This window comes from Macaca nemestrina, chromosome 20, assembly GCF_043159975.1.
Source record: "Macaca nemestrina isolate mMacNem1 chromosome 20, mMacNem.hap1, whole genome shotgun sequence".
NCBI lineage: Eukaryota > Metazoa > Chordata > Mammalia > Primates > Cercopithecidae > Macaca > Macaca nemestrina.
In genome coordinates, this window is record NC_092144.1 from 10,514,255 (window position 1) to 10,533,899 (window position 19,645).

The 19,645-nt window shown below is 52.7% G+C and overlaps 1 protein-coding gene across 12 annotated transcripts in view; it reads left to right on the forward strand.

Moving 5' to 3' along the window:
• Positions 1 to 17,082, forward strand: part of LOC105473733 (SWI/SNF related BAF chromatin remodeling complex subunit ATPase 4) — a 103,437-nt gene extending 86,355 nt beyond the window's left edge. For 10 of the 12 annotated variants that reach the window (XM_071085889.1, XM_071085891.1, XM_071085896.1 and 7 more), the window contains 5 exons: positions 12,689 to 12,797; positions 13,223 to 13,324; positions 14,208 to 14,340; positions 14,500 to 14,642; positions 16,589 to 17,082. In XM_071085889.1, the coding sequence (XP_070941990.1) occupies positions 12,689 to 12,797; positions 13,223 to 13,324; positions 14,208 to 14,340; positions 14,500 to 14,642; positions 16,589 to 16,621 (520 nt within the window). In that variant the 3' untranslated portion in view covers positions 16,622 to 17,082. The remainder of the gene's footprint in view (positions 1 to 12,688; positions 12,798 to 13,222; positions 13,325 to 14,207; positions 14,341 to 14,499; positions 14,643 to 16,588) is intronic. The other 2 variants (XM_024789623.2, XM_024789683.2) reach the window with 1 other exon arrangement.
• The last annotated feature ends 2,563 nt before the right edge of the window (positions 17,083 to 19,645 follow it).

Sequence of the window (19,645 nt, forward strand, 5' to 3'; positions counted from 1 at the left end):
ATAGCCGGGCGAGGTGGCGGGCGCCTGTAGTCCCAGCTACTCGGGAGGCTGAGGCAGGAGAATGGCGTGAACCCGGGAGGCGGAGCTTGCAGTGAGCTGAGATCTGGCCACTGCACTCCAGCCTGGGCGACAGAGCGAGACTCCGTCTCAAAAAAAAAAAAAAAAAACCAGAGTGACTTGCGCCAGCACCCGCCCTAGAATGGCTGAATGCCCATCAGTGCTGGCAAGTCTGAAGCAGTCTGACCTCACGCCCTGCGTGTAGAGTATGCAGCTCTTTGGCGGTCTCTTCTGTTTTGTTTTGCTTTGCTTGTTTTTAACCATCAAACTGCAGAAGACAGTGTTTTCTGAGGTTCAGCCTGTGCACGCCCTCTGACCCAGCAACCTGCAGCCCTCGCTCTACGCAGGAGAGCTGAGTACGTGTCCACACAGACAGACATGGCCATAGCCACTTTGCTCATCCTCTCCCAAAACAGGAATCAGCCCAGTGTCCATCTACAGGGGCATGGATCCGTGGGGGCGTAATTGTACAGGGCCCCAAATAGCTGTGAAACAGACTCCCTGAAAACTGCTACCTGGAAGAAGCTTACATGTTACTGAGTGAAAGAAGCCAGATGCTAAAGAGGGCCTACTGTGTGCCTCCAGTTCTGTGAGAGTCAGAAGCTGATCCACAGCGATGGCTGCCAAGCAGTGCTTACCTTGAGAGAGGGAATTAGCAGGAAAGCCACATGATGAGCCTTCTAGGATACTGGCGATATTCTCTCTGTAGATCTGGACGTGTATATGATGTGTACATGCACCAAGGTGCACACATGAGATATGTACGCTTCTCTGCATTCCATTACACCTTGGTTTTTAAAAAGACAGAAACAGCATGCTCAACCTATTAAGACCCTGAATATTTTCAGACAAAAATGTATGTCTGTGTTAGTCCATTTGTTTTTCATTTTAGACTCACAGAAAGAGCCCTCTTAGGGTCATATTTAGTTGTATATCATCTGACAAAAGAGGAAATGGCTCACCCAGCTGCTACAGTCAGTCTTCTAGCCTGTGTAAGATTTGATGATAAATCATACAATAAATTAAAACTTCCGGCTGGGCACAGTGGCTCATGCCTGTAATCCCAGCACTTTGGAAGGCCGAGGTGGGTGGATCTCTTGAGCCCAGGAGTTCAAGACCAATTTGGGCAATGTGGTGAAAAACCATCTCTACAAAAAATACAAAAATTAGCCACGCATGGTGGTGCCTGCCTATAGTCACAGCTACTCGGGAGGTTTAGGTTGGAGGATCACCTAAGCTCGAGAAGTTGAGGCTGCAGTGCACCATGATCGTACCACTGCACTCCAGCCTGGACAACGAGAGTGACACCCTGTCCCAAAAAAGCCACAACAGTACAGGCTGGACATGGTGGCTCACGCCTGTAATCCCAACACTTTGGGAGGCCGAGGCAGAGGATCACCTGAGCCTAGGATTTCAGATGAGCCTGGACAACATAGTGAGACTCTGTCTCTATTTAAAAAAAAAAAAAGGCCGGTTACGGTGGCTCACACCTGTAATCCCAGCACTTTGGGAGGCCGAGGTGGGCAGATCACGAGGTCAGGAGATCCAGACCATCCTGGCTAACACAGTGAAACCCCGTCTCTACTAAAAATACAAAAATATTAGCTGGGCATGGTGGCGGGTGCCTGTAATCCCAGCTACTCGGGAGGCTGAGGCAGGAGAATGGCGTGAACCTGGGAGGCAGAACTTGCAGTGAGTGGAGATCACGCCACTGCACTCCAGCCTGGGTGACAGAGCGAGACTCCATCTCAAAAAAAAAAAAAAAAAAAAAAAAAAAAAAAGGAAGCCTCCTTAATGCTGGAAGCACAGCAGGTGTGGGTCTGTCCACTCACTGTAATGTGATTTGCGCAGGAAAACATCACATAGGGCACATCAAGTCAAGAAAGATAGTTGTTGAAAAGCTGCCTCAGCTGGGCATGGCAGTTCACCCCTGTAATCCCAGAACTTTGCAAGACGGAGGTGTGTGGATCCCTTGAGACCAGGAATACGAGACCAACCTGAGCAACATAGGGAGACCCCGCCTATGCAAAAAGTACAAAAATTAGCCAGGTGTGGTAGTGCATGCCTGTTGTCTCAGCTCTTCAGGAAGCTGAGGCAGGAGGACCACAAGAGGCCAAGGCCACAGTGAGGTATAATCACCCCCCTGCACTCCAGCGTGGGTGACAGAGTGAGACTCTGTTGCAAAAAAAAAAAAAAAGCGAAAGAAAAGCTGCCTCCATTTAGCAATAATTTCCAACATGATGTTTGGATACAAAATTGGCATAGTTAATGGATATTTCTGATATTCTTAACGAAATTTGAAGCTATGAGGGAAAACAACCTCAGGGTCCACCCTGTTGCACGGTTTGGGGAAAGTCCGCAAGATCACCCTCACGTGCCGTCATTCTCAGCCTGTTACGCCTGCAGTTATGATTTATTACAGTGCAAGGCTACAGATTAAAATCAACCAAGGCAAGAGGTATATGGGGCCTCTTGGGGGCCAAGGTGGGCGGATCACTTGAGGTGATCTGGACGGTTCCAGACACAGGACATTCCTTTGTCTCCTCCCTGTGGAGTTGCAGACGGCACTCATGTTCCTGGTGACGCTGACAACATTGCCAACCAGAGAAGCCTCTGTGTCCAGAGTGTGTTTTGTTTTGTTTTGTTTTCACTCTGTCACTCAGGCTGGAGTGCAATGGTGCAATCTCGGCCTGCTGCAATCTCTGCCTTCTGGATTGAAGTGATTCTCCTGTCTCAGCCTCCCGAGCAGCTGGGATTACAGGCTTACGCCACCACACCTGGCTAATTTTTGTATTTTTAGTAGAGATGGGGTTTCACCATGTTGGCCAGGCTGGTCTCGAACTCCTGACCTTAAGTGCTCCGCCTGCCTTAGCCCCCCGAAGTGTTGGGATTACAGGCGTGAGCCACCGCACCCACCCTGTGTCAAGCATTTTTACTGGGACTTGGTCATAAAGACACAGCTGGCTACCCATATGACTGACCTCCATCTCAAGCCCCTCTGCAGGTCGAGCAGAAACTACATAGCCCAAAGCCCCAACCTAGGACTGGTTCCAGACCCCATGTAAACCGAGACGCCCATTAGGTGTGACATTCTAAGTGCCCAGAGATCACCTCCCAGTAGCGCTGGGCAAAAGACCTCATTTGGGGTGAAGTTACGTTCTTTTTTATTATTATTATTTGCCCATCATTGGCTAGAAGTTACATTCTATATGACACATCTGTCAGACCCATGGAAGGTTCCACGCTACCAACTGCGTGGCAGGTGGTGCTCATGTCACTCGGCCCTTCCTTGGCACCACACAGCTGCACCAGGCTGAGAAGAGCTTGAATGGAATAAAGTCAGACACAGCTAACAGCTTACTTTTTTGTCTCCAACTTTCAATTGCTCCTTTCTAAGAAAAGAAAAGACAAATTATTTTTAATTGGATTTGTGTGTGTGTGTGTGAGGCAGAGTCTCACTCTGTCACCCAGGCTGGAGTGCCATGGCGTGATCTTGGCTCCCTGCAACCTCCACCTTCCAGGTTCAAGCGATTCTCCTGCCTCGGCCACCCAAGTAGCTGGGATTACAGGTGTGCACCACCATCACGCCTGGCCGGAATTTTTGTTTTTTAGTTTGCTTTCCAGAAACCCCTAATTAGTTGAACTCTGTAATTGAGTTAAATGTGAAGCCTGAAAAGAGATTGGCGTCTGTGTAGACCTGAGTTCTGACAATTCAGAGTGAACACAGGAGGTTATCCTCTGGATTCGGTGTCAGGAGCCTGCCTCGCCGAGCTGGAGACTGTGCCCGTGACTGCAGGTGGGAGTCACGTGGTCCCTCTAGGTGGTGACATCTGAGGACAGAAGTGGTTCAGCTGGGCACCCGCTGCTGTGTTGGGGCCAGACCCTTTAGGAGAGGCAGGGACGCCCTTCCTGTCAGGTGGAATCTTTTCGAATATTGTTTTTGATCGTTGGAGATACCCGCAGCCCCCTAGTTTGTATTTTATACCGGCAGAATTGTGTTTGACATGACCTCCGTGATGACCTCCTCATACGTGTCCAGTTGTCTTGCCTGGAAAGCTTTTACTCTGTTCCTCTGCAGTCAGATTCACAGCCACAAGACCCCTCCTCCCCAGGCCCCGGAGTGTGGCACTGCCGGCCTTCACAGCCACTGTCCTTTACGTTGTGGACACAGAGTGCACTGACAGGCCCCTCCTGCTCAGTGGCCACCGTGGGAACAGGCTGGAGTGTTCTGTGGTACCATGTGGGCAGTTCTGGCCTCTGCTGTCCAGGGACTTGTGGTGGCTCCAGTGGGAAGGGCCACATAAGCAGAACAGGAAGCGTGAGCAGTGTCCACTGGGAGGTGAGGGACAGGTGTCCCAGGCAGAGAGGACACAGTGCATGCAGAGGCTGGAGGGAGGCTAGGGGCTTGAGCGGGGCTGTGCCAGCACCAGGGGCCTCACAGGGGCCCTGGGCCACACACCTGCCCTCAGCCAAGGGCGTTTCTCCTTGGTGGTTTGAAATCTCAAACCACATTGAGGAACCTGCCAGAAATCGAAACCAGAATGAAGAAATTAAGTTGCATGTAGGAGATTTTACTTCAAAATCAGAACATGCAGAAATGTTCGCTGTGACTCTGGGTCAGGTTCAGACTTGTGGGGCTGTGCACTGCCAGTTGATACCTTCTTCCCTGGGGTTTTTTTTTTTTTTTTTTTTTTTTTTTTTGAGACGGAGTCTTGCTCTGTAGCCCAGGCTGGAGTACAGTGGCACAATCTTGGCTCACTGCAATCTCCGCCTCCCTCCCTGGGTTCTTTATAGCAGTCGGCAGCTGGTGGCTGAGGCATTTGGGGCACTGTGTCCAAATGTCAAGGCCGCATGTTTGTCAGGGGGCATCCCCTTGGTGTGCTTGGTAAGGGCTCAGAGAAGGGCATCTGCTGGCCCACATGGGTTCAGCAGGCAGGCTGCTAAAGACCACCCCGCCAGCCACCAGCCTGCCTGCGACAGTGATAGGGCAGAGATGCTGCTACAATAAAGACCATGCAGGCCAGGCGCAGTGGCTCACGTCTGTAATCCCAGCACTTTGGGAGGCCGAGCCGGGCCGATACTTGAGGTCAGAAGTTTGAGAACAGCTTGGCCAATGTGGCAAAACCCCGTCTCTATTAAAATACAAAAATTAGCCAGGCATGGTGGCACATGCCTTTAATCCCAGCTACTCGGGAGGCTGAGGCAGGAGAATCGCTTGAACCCGGGAGGTGGAGGTTGCGGTGAGCTGAGATCACGCCACTGCACTCCAGCCTGGGTGACAGTGAGACTACGTCTCAAAAAAAAAAAAAAAAACTACATGGCAGACAATGGTGTTGAACTTGATGCCTGTGCTGAGGTCAGGAGACACATGCGCACAGCCTCAGGGCTAGAGAGGCGCTCAGAAAGACGGAGTCGGGTCCAGGCTGCCGCAGCTAAGCCTCACAAAGCTCTGGCCCCACAGGGTGGGTCCTCTGGGTTCCATTCCCACTCCGCACTACCTGGAGGCAGCAGCCCTGTGGTTACTGTAGGAGGGACTTGAGTATGGTGAGGATCTGAGCTCCACATCTGTCTCTGTGCCTCAGTCTCCACATCTGCAGCACAGGGGCCTGACTGAAATAACGTGGCCAGGCACACAGCCCAGAGGCCAGCACCGTGTGCACTGTGAGAGGGGATGATGGTCCCCAGCTCAGGGCCTGAGCTGCTGCCTTGCCAATTCGTGGTGACAGCTTTGGTCTGAGTCTAGCAGGGGCTGGCTGCTACTGCACTCAGCCAGAGAGGCCGAGGTGAGCAGATCATGAGGTTGGGAGTTTGAGACCAGCCTGGCCAACATGGTAAAACCCCGTCTCTACTAAAAATACAAAAATTAGCCAGGCCTGGTGGCAGGCATCTATCATTCCAGCTACTTGGGACGCTGAGGCAAGAGAATCGCTTGATCCCAGGAGGCGGAGGTTGCAGTAAGCTGAGATCTCGCCATTGCACTACAGCCTGGGGGACAAGAGCAAGATTCTGTCTCAAAAAAGAAAAAAAGGGAAAAAAAAAACAAACTTGGAGCCTGGGCACAGTGGCGCACGCCTACAGTCCCAGCTACTCAGAAGGCTGAGTTGGGAGAATCACTTGAACCCGGGAAGCGGAGGTAATAGTAAGCCGAGATTGCGTCACTGCAGCCTGAGTGACAGAGGGAGATTCTGTCTCAAACAAACAAACAACAAAAAACTGAACTCATGCCAGACCAGGGCTCATGCCTGTAATTCCAACACTTTGGTACACTGAGGTGGGTGGATCACGTGAGCCCAGGAGTTCAACACCAGCCTGGTCAACATGGTGAATCTTCATCTCTACAGAAAATACAAAAAAAATAGCTGGGCATGGTGGCATCCTGTAGTTCTAGCTACTTGGGAGGCTGAAGCAGGAAGGTCACCTGAGTCCAGGAGGTCAAGGCTATGGTGAGCTGAGATTACACCACTGCACTCCAGCCTGAGCAACAGAGTGAGACCCTGTCTCAACAAATGAAACTGAATTTGGATTTCATTGTTCAACTGTATTGAACCCATAATAAGAAATAGGTGTCCCCGGGTGTGGTATTGGCGTGTTAGAATCTATCAGCTTATTACAAATACTGGTGCATTGGAAGCCATCAACATCATAACCTGTAGCCAGGCGAGAGCCTTGATGCACAGACCTCTCAACAGAGCTCCTGGCACCTCTGTCTTTACTGGAAGCCTGTGCCTGGCCTGCAGGGAGGTGCCTTCAGACCATGTTCATTGACAGATTCACTGGTGAACTTCCTTTCACTCCCCAATGCATGAGTCAGAATGTTTTCTGTGTCACAGCTGTAAGTCTAAATAATTCTCAAGGTAATACTTTATAACGTGTCAAAACATTCAACCTAGGCTCACGCCTATAATCCCAGCACTTTGGGAGCCAAGGCTGGCAGATCACTGGAACTTAAGAGTTCCAGACCAGCCTGGCCAACATGGCAAAACCCCATTTCTACTAAAAATACAAAAATTAGCCAGTCATGGTGGTGGGTGCCACCTCCCAGCTACTCGGGAGGTGGAGGTTGCAGTGAGCCAAGATCGTACCACTGCACTCCAGCCTGGGTGACAGAGTGAGACTCCATCTCAAAAAAAAAAAGAAAATGAAATTCAAATCTCAGTGTTGATAAATGATGTTTTGTTGGAATGCAGCCAAAGCCCACCAATTTCTGCATTGTCTATGGTTCCCTTCATGGAACAGCGGCAGAACTGAGCAGTTGCAACAGAGGCAGGCCCAGCAAGCCTCAAATATTTACACTGGGCTGAGCGCAGTGCCTCACACCTGTAATTCCAGTGCTTTGGGAGACTGATGTGGGAGGATCCCTTGAGCCCAGGAGTTTGAGACCAGCCTGGGCAACATAGTGAGACCCCATCTCTACAAAATATTTTTAAAATTAGCCGGGCGCTGTGGCGTGTGCCTGTAGTCCTAGCTACTTGGGAGGCTGAGGCAGTAGGATCTCATGAGCCCAGGAGTTGGAGGCTGCAGTGAGCTAGGATGGCATCACTGCACTCCAGCCTGGGCAACAGAACAAGACCGTGTCTGTAAAAAGAGAGAAAAGAAACAGTTCCTAGACTGGAGCAGGTGTTTGCAATAATGCATCCAACAAAGGACTCCCCAGGGAGGGAAATGGGCCAAAGATGGGAACAGGCGCTACTTGGAAGAGCCTGTGAAACGGTGCTTGACTTCTCTGCACAACAAGGAAACGTGTTTAGGGCCACGTTGTAGAATGGCTGCAAGGACGAGCACCGCTCACGCTGGCTCAGTATCTACCAAGTAGAGGATTTCCCCACCCTGTGACCCAGAGTATCTTCTCCCAGATAAATTCCCAGGAGAACTGCAAACTAAACACTTGTTCCTGAGTGTCCACAGACACTTGCTTCCTGGTTTCCAACCCTGGGCACAGCCCAGATGCCCAGCAGCGGGAAGTGGACATGGCTGGTATGTGCCCACTTCAGGACCTGCCGCTGCACTCGGCAACAGGGACAGCGGGAAGGTAGGAAGCCATGCCAGGCTTCGGGGCTCCCATGTGTTTCTGCATCATCAACTTCAAGAAGCAGCGAACCTCGGCCCAGGATCACCCCTGGGGAAAGGACTGACAGGAGCACATCTTTAGCCTCATGCTAAAGATCTGTGCATTGGGCCAGGCGCGGTGGCTCAGCCTGTAATCCCAGCACTTTTGGGAGGCCAAGGTGGATGGATCAAGAGATCAGGAATTTAAGACCAGCCTGACCAACATAGTGAAACCCGTCTCTACTAAAAATACAAAAATTAGCCAGGTGTGGCGGTGCGCCTGTAATCCCAGCTACTTGGGAAGCTGAGGCAGGAGAATTGCTTGAACCTGGGAGGCAGAGGTTGCAGTGAGCCGAGATCGCACCACTGCATTCCAACCTGGGTGACAGCGCGAGACTGTGTCTCAAAAAAAGATCTGTGCGTTGGTGTTAAGTCAGATATTAAGAGGTGTGGGCTGGGGTATGTGTGGGGGTCAGAGGAGGCGATGTTTGCCCTGAGATGAGAACAGAACCCAAATTCCCATGGGGGTGGAATCCCCTTTGTAGGCCCTGACATGAGCGTGAGAGTGGAGCTAGGAGCACTGACATCAAAGGTGATGGCGCCTATCCGGAGAACTCCGGGTTTTGTTCCAAGTAAGGGGAGGCTGCGGCATATCCCTCTTTAATATAGTGGTGAGGGAGGCTCTCAGCACCCCGCCTGCTGCAGCAAAGCCTGAGGACAGGACCTCTGGAGAACTCTGCACCAGAGCGAAATCCTCAAACTGGCCCCTGGGTGGTCTTTTTTTTTTTTTTTTTTTTTTTTTTTTTTTGAGACGGAGTCTCGCTCTGTAGCCCAGGCTGGAGTGCAGTGGCCAGATCTCAGCTCACTGCAAGCTCTGCCTCCCTGGTCCACGCCATTCTCCTGCCTCAGCCTCCCGAGTAGCTGGGACTACAGGCGCCCGCCACCTCGCTCGGCTAGTTTTTTTGTATTTTTTGGTAGAGACGGGGTTTTACTGTGTTAGCCAGGATGGTCTCGATCTCCTGACCTCGTGATCCACCCGTCTCGGCCTCCCAAAGTGCTGGGATTACAGGCTTGAGCCACCACGCTCGGCCCTGGGTGGTCTTTATTCATCCAGAACCTAATTCTCCTAGAGGTCCGGAAGGGGGTGCTCTTGTACTTTGGTTTTGTGTTTTGTTTTTGTTTGTATTTTGAGACAGAGTCTCACTCTGTCATCCAGGCTAGAGTGCAGTGGTACGATCTCAGCTCACTGCCACCTCTGCCACCCAGGTTCAAGCGATTCTCCTGCCTCAGCCTCCTGAGTAGCTGGGATTACAGGTGCCTGCCACCACACCCGGCTAATTTTTGTATTTTTAGTAGAGACGGGGTTTCACCATCTTGGCCAGGCTGGTCTTGAACTCCTGACTTCGTGATCCACCCACCTTAGCCTCCCAAAGTTCTGGGATTACAGGCGTGAGCCACCGCGCTCAGCCACACTTTGTGTTTTTTTTTGTTTTGTTTTGCTGCCTGTAGCTGTTTCTCATTAGCCTGATGGAGGTGGTGTTGGGGTGGCGGGGTGCTATTATAAAGCCTTCTGCTGTCACAGTCCTGGGGTCTTACTTCCTGCACTGCCTGCATAGGGAGCTGCCCTCCAGGGCAAGGGCCACAGTGTGCAGCAAGCCCCCCAAGGCCACAGGGCAGGGCGTTTCAAGCCAAGAGTCTGCACTGTTTGCTGGCCACTAAGGGCATTGAGTGGATCACAAAACTGGCTTTTTTTTTTCTCAGTGAAATAGAAATGGGGTTTTGCCATGTTGCCCAGGCTGGTCTCAAACTCCTGGGCTCAAGCAGTCCTCCCATTTTGGCCTCCCAGAGTGCTGGGATTACAGGCACGAGCCACTGCACCTGGCCAACAACTGGCATTTCTTTAAAAATGTAATAGAATGGAAAGTGGCAGAGCGCGCTGCTTTTCATAGACGAGAATATCGCACTGGGGCTCTTCTGTTGCTCCTGCCTGTGCTGCACATCCTGCTTCACAGCGTAAGGTGCAGCTCTTTGATGTGCCTCATCGTAACAGGTATAGGGTGGATGCCGCCATTGTGAAGAGAGAGGAGAGCTCTTTGCTTAAAAAATTCCGTAGAGTGGAGAGCAGGATGTGCCGGCTTAGGAGAGGGAAGAGGTACAGGCCTGCTCTGCCTGAGCTGCAGATGGGACACATGCTTCCCGACTCAAAGGGGAGTCGTGTCTTTCTCCAGGGCCACCAAGCAGCAAGTGCCTCTGCTGCGTGTTCTTTCCTGAGCCTGTGGACCGGGTTTACCAACAGTTGCCCGTGGCCGAGGCGGCCACCAGCCTGTGCATAAGAAAAAAGAAGCCTGTGCTTCCTTTTCTTATGGAAAAAGGAGGGCCCATGTTGAGAATGCTGGCTTAGAAGGGTATGTGCTCCTATACTGGACCAGCTGGTCCCACACCCAGGACCAAAAACACCTCCTGGCGGGAGATGGGGAGATGTAATGTACTTCATGAGCACACACTGGAGAAGGACAGCCCTGGAAGGCAGAGGCTCAAGGCGGGCTGTGGCCAGGCCAGGAAATTCACTCCCACCTCGACTTCCCTCCTCAACACAGCTGGCCTGACACTGCTGCCTGCTTCAGAGTTTAGTGTGCGTAAAGTGTGACTGGCCCAGCAAGGAGGGGATGATGGCGATTGTCAAGTCCAGGGGACTTGACAGGACGGACAGGATTCTGGCTCCTGTGTGTGACATCTGCATCTCAGGAGGCTCTCGTTTTAGAAGCCGGGTCAGGGGCTTCGTGATGCACACAAACGCCAAAGAAGCAGGAGGCCTTCTGGGATCCCGCCCGCGGGCAGCCTCCTGGAGGCAGGCCTGGCCCGTCTGCCCCTTGGTGACATCAGGATCCCCCAGCGACAGAACCAAGGAAGCCACCATGTTGTCGCTGCCATTTTCCAGGACAGTAAACAGAAACAAGATAAGGAGCACTCAGGACACCCAGACAGATGATGGGGCCAGCCAGTGGCATGAGCGGTCTGCCCTGCCCTCTGGAATTTTCTGGAAAAGAACATAAGGATAGAAGCGGTGCTGATGAGGCAGCTGGAGTTATCAGAACTCAAACTCAGCTCCTTCTTCCCATCGGGCCCCGTTGGCCACTTTTAGGCCTCATCCGCCGATGGCTCCCTGCTTAGGGCCGTTTCCCGGCCAGGCCCTTCCTCTGGGCCAAAGCAGAGGGGAGAGCGCATTTGCCATGCGTTCTCATTTTCCCAGCCTGCGGTCTAGGTTCTGTCAGAGCAAGGTCAGCTCTCAGAGCTTCTGTCCCCACCCACCCCATCCTCCTGAGCCAGGCTCAGGTATGGGCAAGACCTGGTAAGAGCTGGGAGTGCTGTGCACGAGGCCTGGTAGCGTCTCATCACCGCCGCTGTGCCGAGTACACGAGGGCACTTCCTGTGGTGTTCAGGGGGTTAGATCAGTCCCCAGTGAGGACAGAGCGGAGATCCAGATGCATCCCAGGCCAGGTGCAGTGGCTTCTGACTATAATCCCAGCACTTCGGGAGGCTGAGGAGGGAGGATTGCTTGAGGCCAGAGGTTTGAGACCAGCCTGGGCAAAATAGTGAGACCCCCATTTCTACAAAAAATTTTAGCTGTGCCTGGTGGTGCACACCTATAGTCCCAGCTACTCGGGAGGCTGTGCTGGGAGGATCGCTTGAACCCAGAAGGTTGAGATTGTGGTGGGTCATGATCACACCACTGCACTCCAGCCTGAGCAACAGAGCAAGACCTTGTCTCAAAAACAAATGTATTGGCCGGGTGCAGTGGCTCATGCCTGTAATCACAGCACTTCGGGAGGCTGAGACAGGCGGATTATGAGGTCGAGAGATTGAGACCAGCCTGGCCAACATGGTGAAACCCCGTCTACTAAAAATACAAAAATTAACTGGGTGTGGTGGTGGGCACCTGTAATCCCAGCTACTTGGGAGGCTGAGGCAGAAGAATTGCTTGAGCCCTGGAGGCAGAGGTTTTAGTGAGCCAAGATCACACCACTGCACTCCAGCCTAATGACAGAATGAGACTCCGTCTCAAAGGAAAAAAAAACAAAACCGCGTCACAGGCCTGTGTGTGTGGTTGTCGCTGGGGAATGTTCCAGAAGCTACAAGAAAGCACATGTGCAGGCCACGCGTGGTGGCTCACACCTGTAATCCCAGCACTTTGGGAAGCCAAAGTGGGCTGATCACCTGAGGTCAGGAGTTTGAGACCAGTCTGACCGACATGGAGAAACCCTGTCTCTACTAAAAGTACAAAATTAGCCTGGCATGGTGGCGCACGCCTGTAATCCCAGTGACTCCAGAGGCTGAGGCAGGAGAATCGCCTGAACCTGGGAGGTGGAGGTTGCAGTGAGCTGAGATTGCGCCATTACACTCCAGCTTGGGCAACGAGCGAAACTCCGTCTCAAAAAAAAAAAAAAAAAAAAGTGCAAGAAATAGCTCCTGAGCCAAGTTTGAATTTCTCATCCTCTCTGTCCTCAATGTGGGGACCTGCTGAGGTGGAGTAGGGGCTCCCAGGTGGGCGGGCCGAGGGGTGACGCCTGCCGGTTCTGCCTTGCAGCAGCAGTGGACGTCAGCTCAGTGAGGTCTTCATCCAGCTGCCCTCGCGAAAGGAGCTGCCGGAGTACTACGAGCTCATCCGCAAGCCCGTGGACTTCAAGAAGATAAAGGTAACACTGACGCTGTGCCTGTGCCGTGCATCTGCCCGCGGGAGGAGTCTGACCCAGGGGCACCCCCATCTGAGAGCTGTGGTGTGTGGGCGGAATGACCAGAAACTGCCTGGGCAGAGCCTTGGGATGCCTGGTTAGGGACCTGGTCGTGGGCTTTTGGGGTTCCTTGTAAGGGTTGGGGATGTCCTGTGGGATGTCAGTGAGCAGTTGGTGTTGGGTGTTCCTTCAAGGTCCTGCTCACTCAGTGCTGGGCCTCAGTCATGCAGTTCCCATGCCTGCTGGGCCAGGTTACCAAGGCTGGGGCTTCAGCCACATCCTCATAGGCGCGAGGAATCCTGGCCCGCGGGGTCCCCAGCACACAGCGGGACCTGCGGGCAGGCGAGGCGGGGTCCTGAGGTAAGACCTGCTCCTCCCGTCCATTGCAGGAGCGCATCCGCAACCACAAATACCGCAGCCTCAACGACCTAGAGAAGGACGTCATGCTGCTGTGCCAGAACGCTCAGACCTTCAACCTGGAGGGCTCCCTGGTGAGGGCACGGCTGGGGGATGGGGATGGGCCACTCCCACAGCTGGGCTTTGAACCAACCCACCCCTGCTTCCTTTCTGAATTGATGGGTTAAAAACAATTCCCGCTAGCTGTGGTGGTTCGTGCCTATAATCCCAGCACTTTGGGAGGCCAAGGCGGGAGGATCACTTGGGGCCAGGAGTTCAAGACCAGCCTGGGCAACGTAACAAGACCCTGTCTTTAAAAAAAAAAAAAAAAAAAATTTAAATTTCCAACAACTTGGGATATTTTAGCAATTACAAAAGCAGTACGTATTTACCAAAGAAAATAAAGATAGGCACAACAGAAGAAATAGACTCAGAGTCCTCTGTCTGTTGGAATTTTGTTTTAAATTCCCTGGGGCACACTCTCTTCAGAGGAATCCTATGGGTGTGTTCTTTCCTGTGATAGAATTGACACATACACAGCCTCAACTTGGCAAACTTTTCTTAAGTGTGTTTGGGATTGATGCCTCTCAGAAAAAATACTTGACTTGGATGCGTTTGGGGAAGATGCTGGCTTCAACAAGGGACATGCATTTCTAATGTTATTGCAGACCTCAGAGATTCTGCAGAAGGAGGGAGGCACCTGCAGCCATTTCCAAACCAGTGTGCCTGACCTTTCACCCCGGAGCATTTCAGAAGCCTGATGCTCTCTGGGGTACCTGTGGAGGAAGATCATGGAGAGGGCCTTCCACCCTGGGTGGGCTGAAGCCCCGACCCACTGAGGCTCGCACTGGCCACTGATCAGCTGTCCAGGGACAACACAGGGCTGGGGCTGGGGCTGGGGCTGGGGCTGGGGCCACGGCCGGGCAGGCAACCCTCCAGTCAGGCCCATCCACTCAAGCCCCTGGTGTCTCCGCCCAGATCTATGAAGATTCCATCGTCTTGCAGTCAGTCTTCACCAGCGTGCGGCAGAAAATTGAGAAGGAGGATGACAGTGAAGGCGAGGAGAGTGAGGAGGAGGAAGAGGGCGAGGAGGAAGGCTCCGAATCTGAGTGTGAGTCCCGGGGGGGTTCAGGATGCCGGGGTTCACGCTGGCCCAAGAGCCCCCAAGGTCACAGCTTTTCACAGCCCTCCCAGCTCCCAGACACCCCTTGCTGTGAGGGTGCTGCATTCCCAGAGCTCAAGGCTGTCTTTCCCTCGTGGTCCCCTCTAGCTCGGTCTGTCAAAGTGAAGATCAAGCTTGGCCGGAAGGAGAAAGCACAGGACCGGCTGAAGGGCGGCCGGCGGCGACCGAGCCGAGGGTCCCGAGCCAAGCCGGTCGTAAGTGATGACGACAGTGAGGAGGAACAAGAGGAGGTGAGGTCGGGCCCCCGAGCAGGCAGGGCTGGTGGGTGGCGGGAGGCATCCCAGGGCCCTGATAGGATAGCCCCGCGGGGCAGTGCTCTTATTCCCCCATGCTGCAGGTAGGGAAACTGAGGCTTGACCTGCCGTGGCTGACCCCAGGTCACACAGCCAATATGTGGCAGGGCTGCCACTGAAACCCAAGCCTGTGTGACCCTGGAACCAACTCTTAGTACCCGTGGGTGTCTGGGGACTGGGGGACATATGAGGTCTCAGGACAGGCAACAGGCGGTCCCATGGCACCAGGGCTGCTGGGCTGAGGCCGGGGAGGCCAGGGCTTGAGTAGGGTCAAGTGGGAGGTGCTAGGATTGGGGACCAACCAGGCAGTGCCTTGTCTCCTCAGTGTTGTAGAGAATGGGCAGAAATGCCAAACCCACAGTGGATAGTTTTTGGGGGACAGTAGGAAGCCTGAGCAGATCCACTTGCTGGCTTTAAATAATCTTCACCTTTGTCTCTGGCCCTTCTGGCTGTGGGACCTGGCAGGTCACTTTGCTTCTCAAGCTTCAGTTTCCTCTTATGCAAAGCAAGGAGGCTGCATGGATGAGGGAACTGCCCCCACTCAGGCCTGGCTCCCACTGAAGTCTGGTGAATGCCATTTTGTCAGCACAGAAGCAGCAAATTTCAGTGCCTGGAAATCAGTCTGACAAAAGAGGCATGTGACCTTTGAGGACATTCATGAAGTCCTCATGGGGAGGGGTGGCCCTCCAGGCAGGAGGGCCATGGGCTGTGATGGTGTGTCTCTTGCCCAAGCCAGAGCAGGGTGTTTTATGGCCCATGCCAGGCTGTTTAAAAATGTTTTACGAGGCCGGGTCTGGTGGCTCACACCTGTAATCCCAGCACTTTGGGAAACTGAGGCAGAAGGCTCACTGGAGCCTGGGAGGTTGAGGCTGCAGTGAGCCGTGATAGCACCGCTGCACTCCAGCCTGGGCAACAGAGCAAGACCCTGTCTTAAAAAAAAAAAAAATTAGGCCGGGTGCGGTGGCTCAAGCCTGTAGTCCCAGCACTTTGGGAGGCCGAGACGGGCGGATCACAAGGTCAGGAGATCGAGACCATCCTGGCTAACCCGGTGAAACCCCGTCTCTACTAAAAAATACAAAAAACTAGCCGGGCGAGGTGGCGGGCGCCTGTAGTCCCAGCTGCTCGGGAGGCTGAGGCAGGAGAATGGCGTAAACCTGGGAGGCAGAGCTTGCAGTGATCCGAGATCCGGCCACTGCACTCCAGCCTGGGCGACAGAGCGAGACTCCGTCTCAAAAAAAAAAAAAAAAAAAAAAATAGCAAAGATCTTTCACAGTCAGGAAGAGCCAAGATGGTTTGGAAGCTGTAGGTCAGGGGCCAAGGGCCAGGCAGGTGACATGGGACAGAGCAGGGAAGACACATGGAGCCTTGCAGGTCCCGAGAGGGCCGAGTGTGGTCACAGGGACTGGTCCTCTAGAGAAACATGAAGTTCAGGCGTGGCTATGGCTGCAGTAGCTTCTGTTGCCAGCATCGGTGTTTTCTTTTTTTTTTTTTTTTTTTTTTTTTTTTTGAGACGGAGTCTCGCTCTGTCGCCCAGGCTGGAGTGCAGTGGCGCGATCTCGGCTCACTGCAAGCTCCGCCTCCCGGGTTCACGCCATTCTCCTGCCTCAGCCTCCTGAGTAGCTGGGACTACAGGCGCCCACAACCGCGCCCGGCTAATTTTTTGTATTTTTAGTAGAGACGGGGTTTCACCGTGGTCTCGATCTCCTGACCTTGTGATCCGCCCGCCTCGGCCTCCCAAAGTGCTGGGATTACAGGCGTGAGCCACCGCGCCCGGCCTCATCGGTGTTTTCTTGAGCAAGTTTATTTAAAGCTTGGCAGGCCCCTGGCAAAGTGCCCTAGCAGGGGCAGCCAACACATACTCTCTCCTCCTGTCCCCTCTCCAGGACCGCTCAGGAAGTGGCAGCGAAGAAGACTGAGCCCCGACATTCCAGTCTCGACCCCGAGCCCCTCGTTCCAGAGCCGAGACGGCATAGGCCTTAGCAGTAACGGATAGCAGCACACGTAGTTTCAGACTTGGGGTAAAACTGTATAAACAAAAGAATCTTCCATATTTATACAGCCGAGAAGCTGTAGGACTGTTTGTGACTGGCCCTGTCCTGGCATCAGTAGCATTTGTAACAGCATTAACTGTCTAAAAGAGAGAGAGAGAGAATTCCGAATTGGGGAACACGCGATACCTGTTTTTCTTTTCCTTTGCTGGCAGTACTGTTGCGCCGCAGTTTGGAGTCACTGTAGTTAAGCGTGGATGCATGTGCGTCACCGTCCACTCCTCGTACTGTATTTTATTGGACAGGTCAGACTCGCCGGGGGCCCGGCGAGGGTATGTCAGTGTCACTGGATGTCAAACAGTAATAAATTAAACCAACAACAAAACTCACAGACTTGCCTGCAGGTGGACTCATGCCTGGCTCCCGGGGTTTCTGCCAGCAGGAGTGGTGGGGGCCACCTCATGTCCAGGTCCCTGTCCTTCTCCTGACACCAGAGCCCATGGGGCCTGTTTCACAGAGGAGGATACTGAGGCCCCGGCAGGGGAAGAGGACTTGCCTGGCCACACATGTGGCCTTTGCCACTGCAGGTCTCCAGCATTTGTTCAGTTGAGACCTATAGTGCAGGGAGCAGGCGGCTCCGTCCCTACCCTGTCCGTGGCCAAGCCTGGGTTGGGGAGACCCTCACAGAAATGGGCAGACGCCACATAGAGCTCTCAGGGCCATGATGCAGGAAGCTCAGGGCATAATGGGAGCCCAGGTGGTCAGGGAGGGCTTTCAAATCCAGAGCGTAATTTGAGTTTTTGTTTTTTGTTTTGTTTTGTTTTTGAGACGAAGTCTCTGTCACCAGGCTGGAGTGCAGGGTCATGATCTCGGCTCACTGCAACCTCCGCCTCCTGGGTTCGAGCGATTCTACCGCCTCAGCCTCCTGAGTAGCTGGGTTTACAGGGTGCGCCACCATGCCCAGCTAATTTTTTGTATCTTAGTAGAGACGGGGTTTCATCATGTTGGCCAGGCTGATCTCAAACTCCTGACCTCAGGTGATCCACCTGCCTCGACCTCCCAGAGTGCAGGGATTACAGGCATGAGCCACTGTGCCCAGCCGCTAATTTTTGTATTTTAGTTAGAGGGAAGGTATCACCATGTTGGCCAGGCTGCTCTCAAATTCCTGATCTCAAGTGATCCACCCACCTTGGCCTCCCAAAGTGCTGGGATTACAGGCATGAGCCACCGTGCTTTGAGTTTTTTACAGTAAGTCTTGGCTGGAGTGCAGTGGCTCAATCTCTGCTCATTGCAACCTCTGCTTCCTGGGCTTAAGCAATCCTCCCACCTCAGCCTCCTGAGGAGCTGGGATTACAGGTCCACACCACCACGCCCAGCTAATTTTTGTTTTTGTTTTTGTTTTTTGGTTTTCGGTTTTGGTAGAGACAGGGTTTTGTGATGTTGCCCAGGCTGGTCTCAAACTCCTGAGTTCAAGCAATCCACCCACCTCAGCCTTTCAAAGTGCTGAGATTACAGATGTGAGCCACTGTGCCCAACTAATATGAATTCTTACCATTTTTGTCTATTCATTAAGAGCCATTATTAGTGGGTCATTATGGTCATGCTTGGCTTTAATTCTTGAAATATGGTTTCTTCTATCTCTTTGAACCTTTTTTTTTTTTCTTTAATTGAGACAAGGTCTTGCTCTGTCACCCAAGCTAGAGTGCAGTGGTGTCATCACGGTTCATAACAGCCTTGACCTCCTGGGCTCAAGTGATCCTCCTGCCTCAGCCCCCTAAGTAGCTGGGACTACACCAGCACACCAGCACACTGGGCTAATTGTTGTGTGTGTGTCAAGAGATAATGTTTTGCTTTGTTGCCTGGGCTGGTGGTCTGAACTCCTGAGCTCAAGTGACCCTCCTGCCTCAGCCTACTTTTTTTTTTTTTTTTTTTTTTAAATCAAGACAGGGTGTTGCTCTGTTGCCCAGGCTGGATTGCAGTGGTGTGATCATAGCTCAACTTCCAGAGCTCAGATGATCCTCCCTCTTCAGCCTCCAGTGTGTCTGGTACCACAGACATACACAACCCAGCTTGAACCTATTTTTAGTAGCCGCTTTGAAGGCTTTAGGTCCAACATCCGGACCCGTTCCTCCACAGAAAGGTTCTCTTGACTCCTTTTTGTCCTCAGCGTAGGTCACACTTTCCTGTTTCTTCATATGTCTGGCAAGCTTTTGTTGTCAGAAAGTAGACATTGTATTTTATTTATTTGTTTTTAATTTTTGTATGTTTTTGAGATGGAGTCTCTCACTGTCACCCAGGCTGGAGTGCAGTGGTGTGATCTTGGCTCACTGCAGCCTCCACTTCCCGGGTTCAAGCGATTCCCCCGCCTTAGCCTCTGGAGTAGTTGGGATTACAGGCACCCGCCACCACGCCCGGCTAATTTTTGTATTTTAATAAAGACAGGGTTTCACCGTGTTGGCCAGGCTGGTCTCGAACACCTGACCTCAGGTGATCTGCTCACCTCAGCCTCCCAAAGTGCTGGGATTACAGGCTTGAGCCACCGCGCCCGGCCTTGTTTTGTTCTTAATTCTTGTTTTTCTTTCTTTCTTTCTTTTTCTTCTTTTTTTTTTTTTTTTTTTTTTTGAGACGGAGTCTCGCTCTGTCGCCCAGACTGGAGTGCAGTGGCGGGATCTCAGCTCACTGCAAGCTCCGCCTCCCGGGTTTACGCTATTCTCCTGCCTCAGCCTCCCGAGTAGCTGGGACTACAGGCGCCAGCCACCTCGCCCGGCTAGTTTTTTGTATTTTTTAGTAGAGACGGGGTTTCACCGTGTTAGCCAGGATGGTCTCGATCTCCTGACCTCATGATCCGCCCGTCTCGGCCTCCCAAAGTGCTGGGATTACAGGCTTGAGCCACCATGCCTGGCCTCTTTTTCTTCTTTTATGTTTCCCCTCGGAGACAAGGTCTTGTGCTGT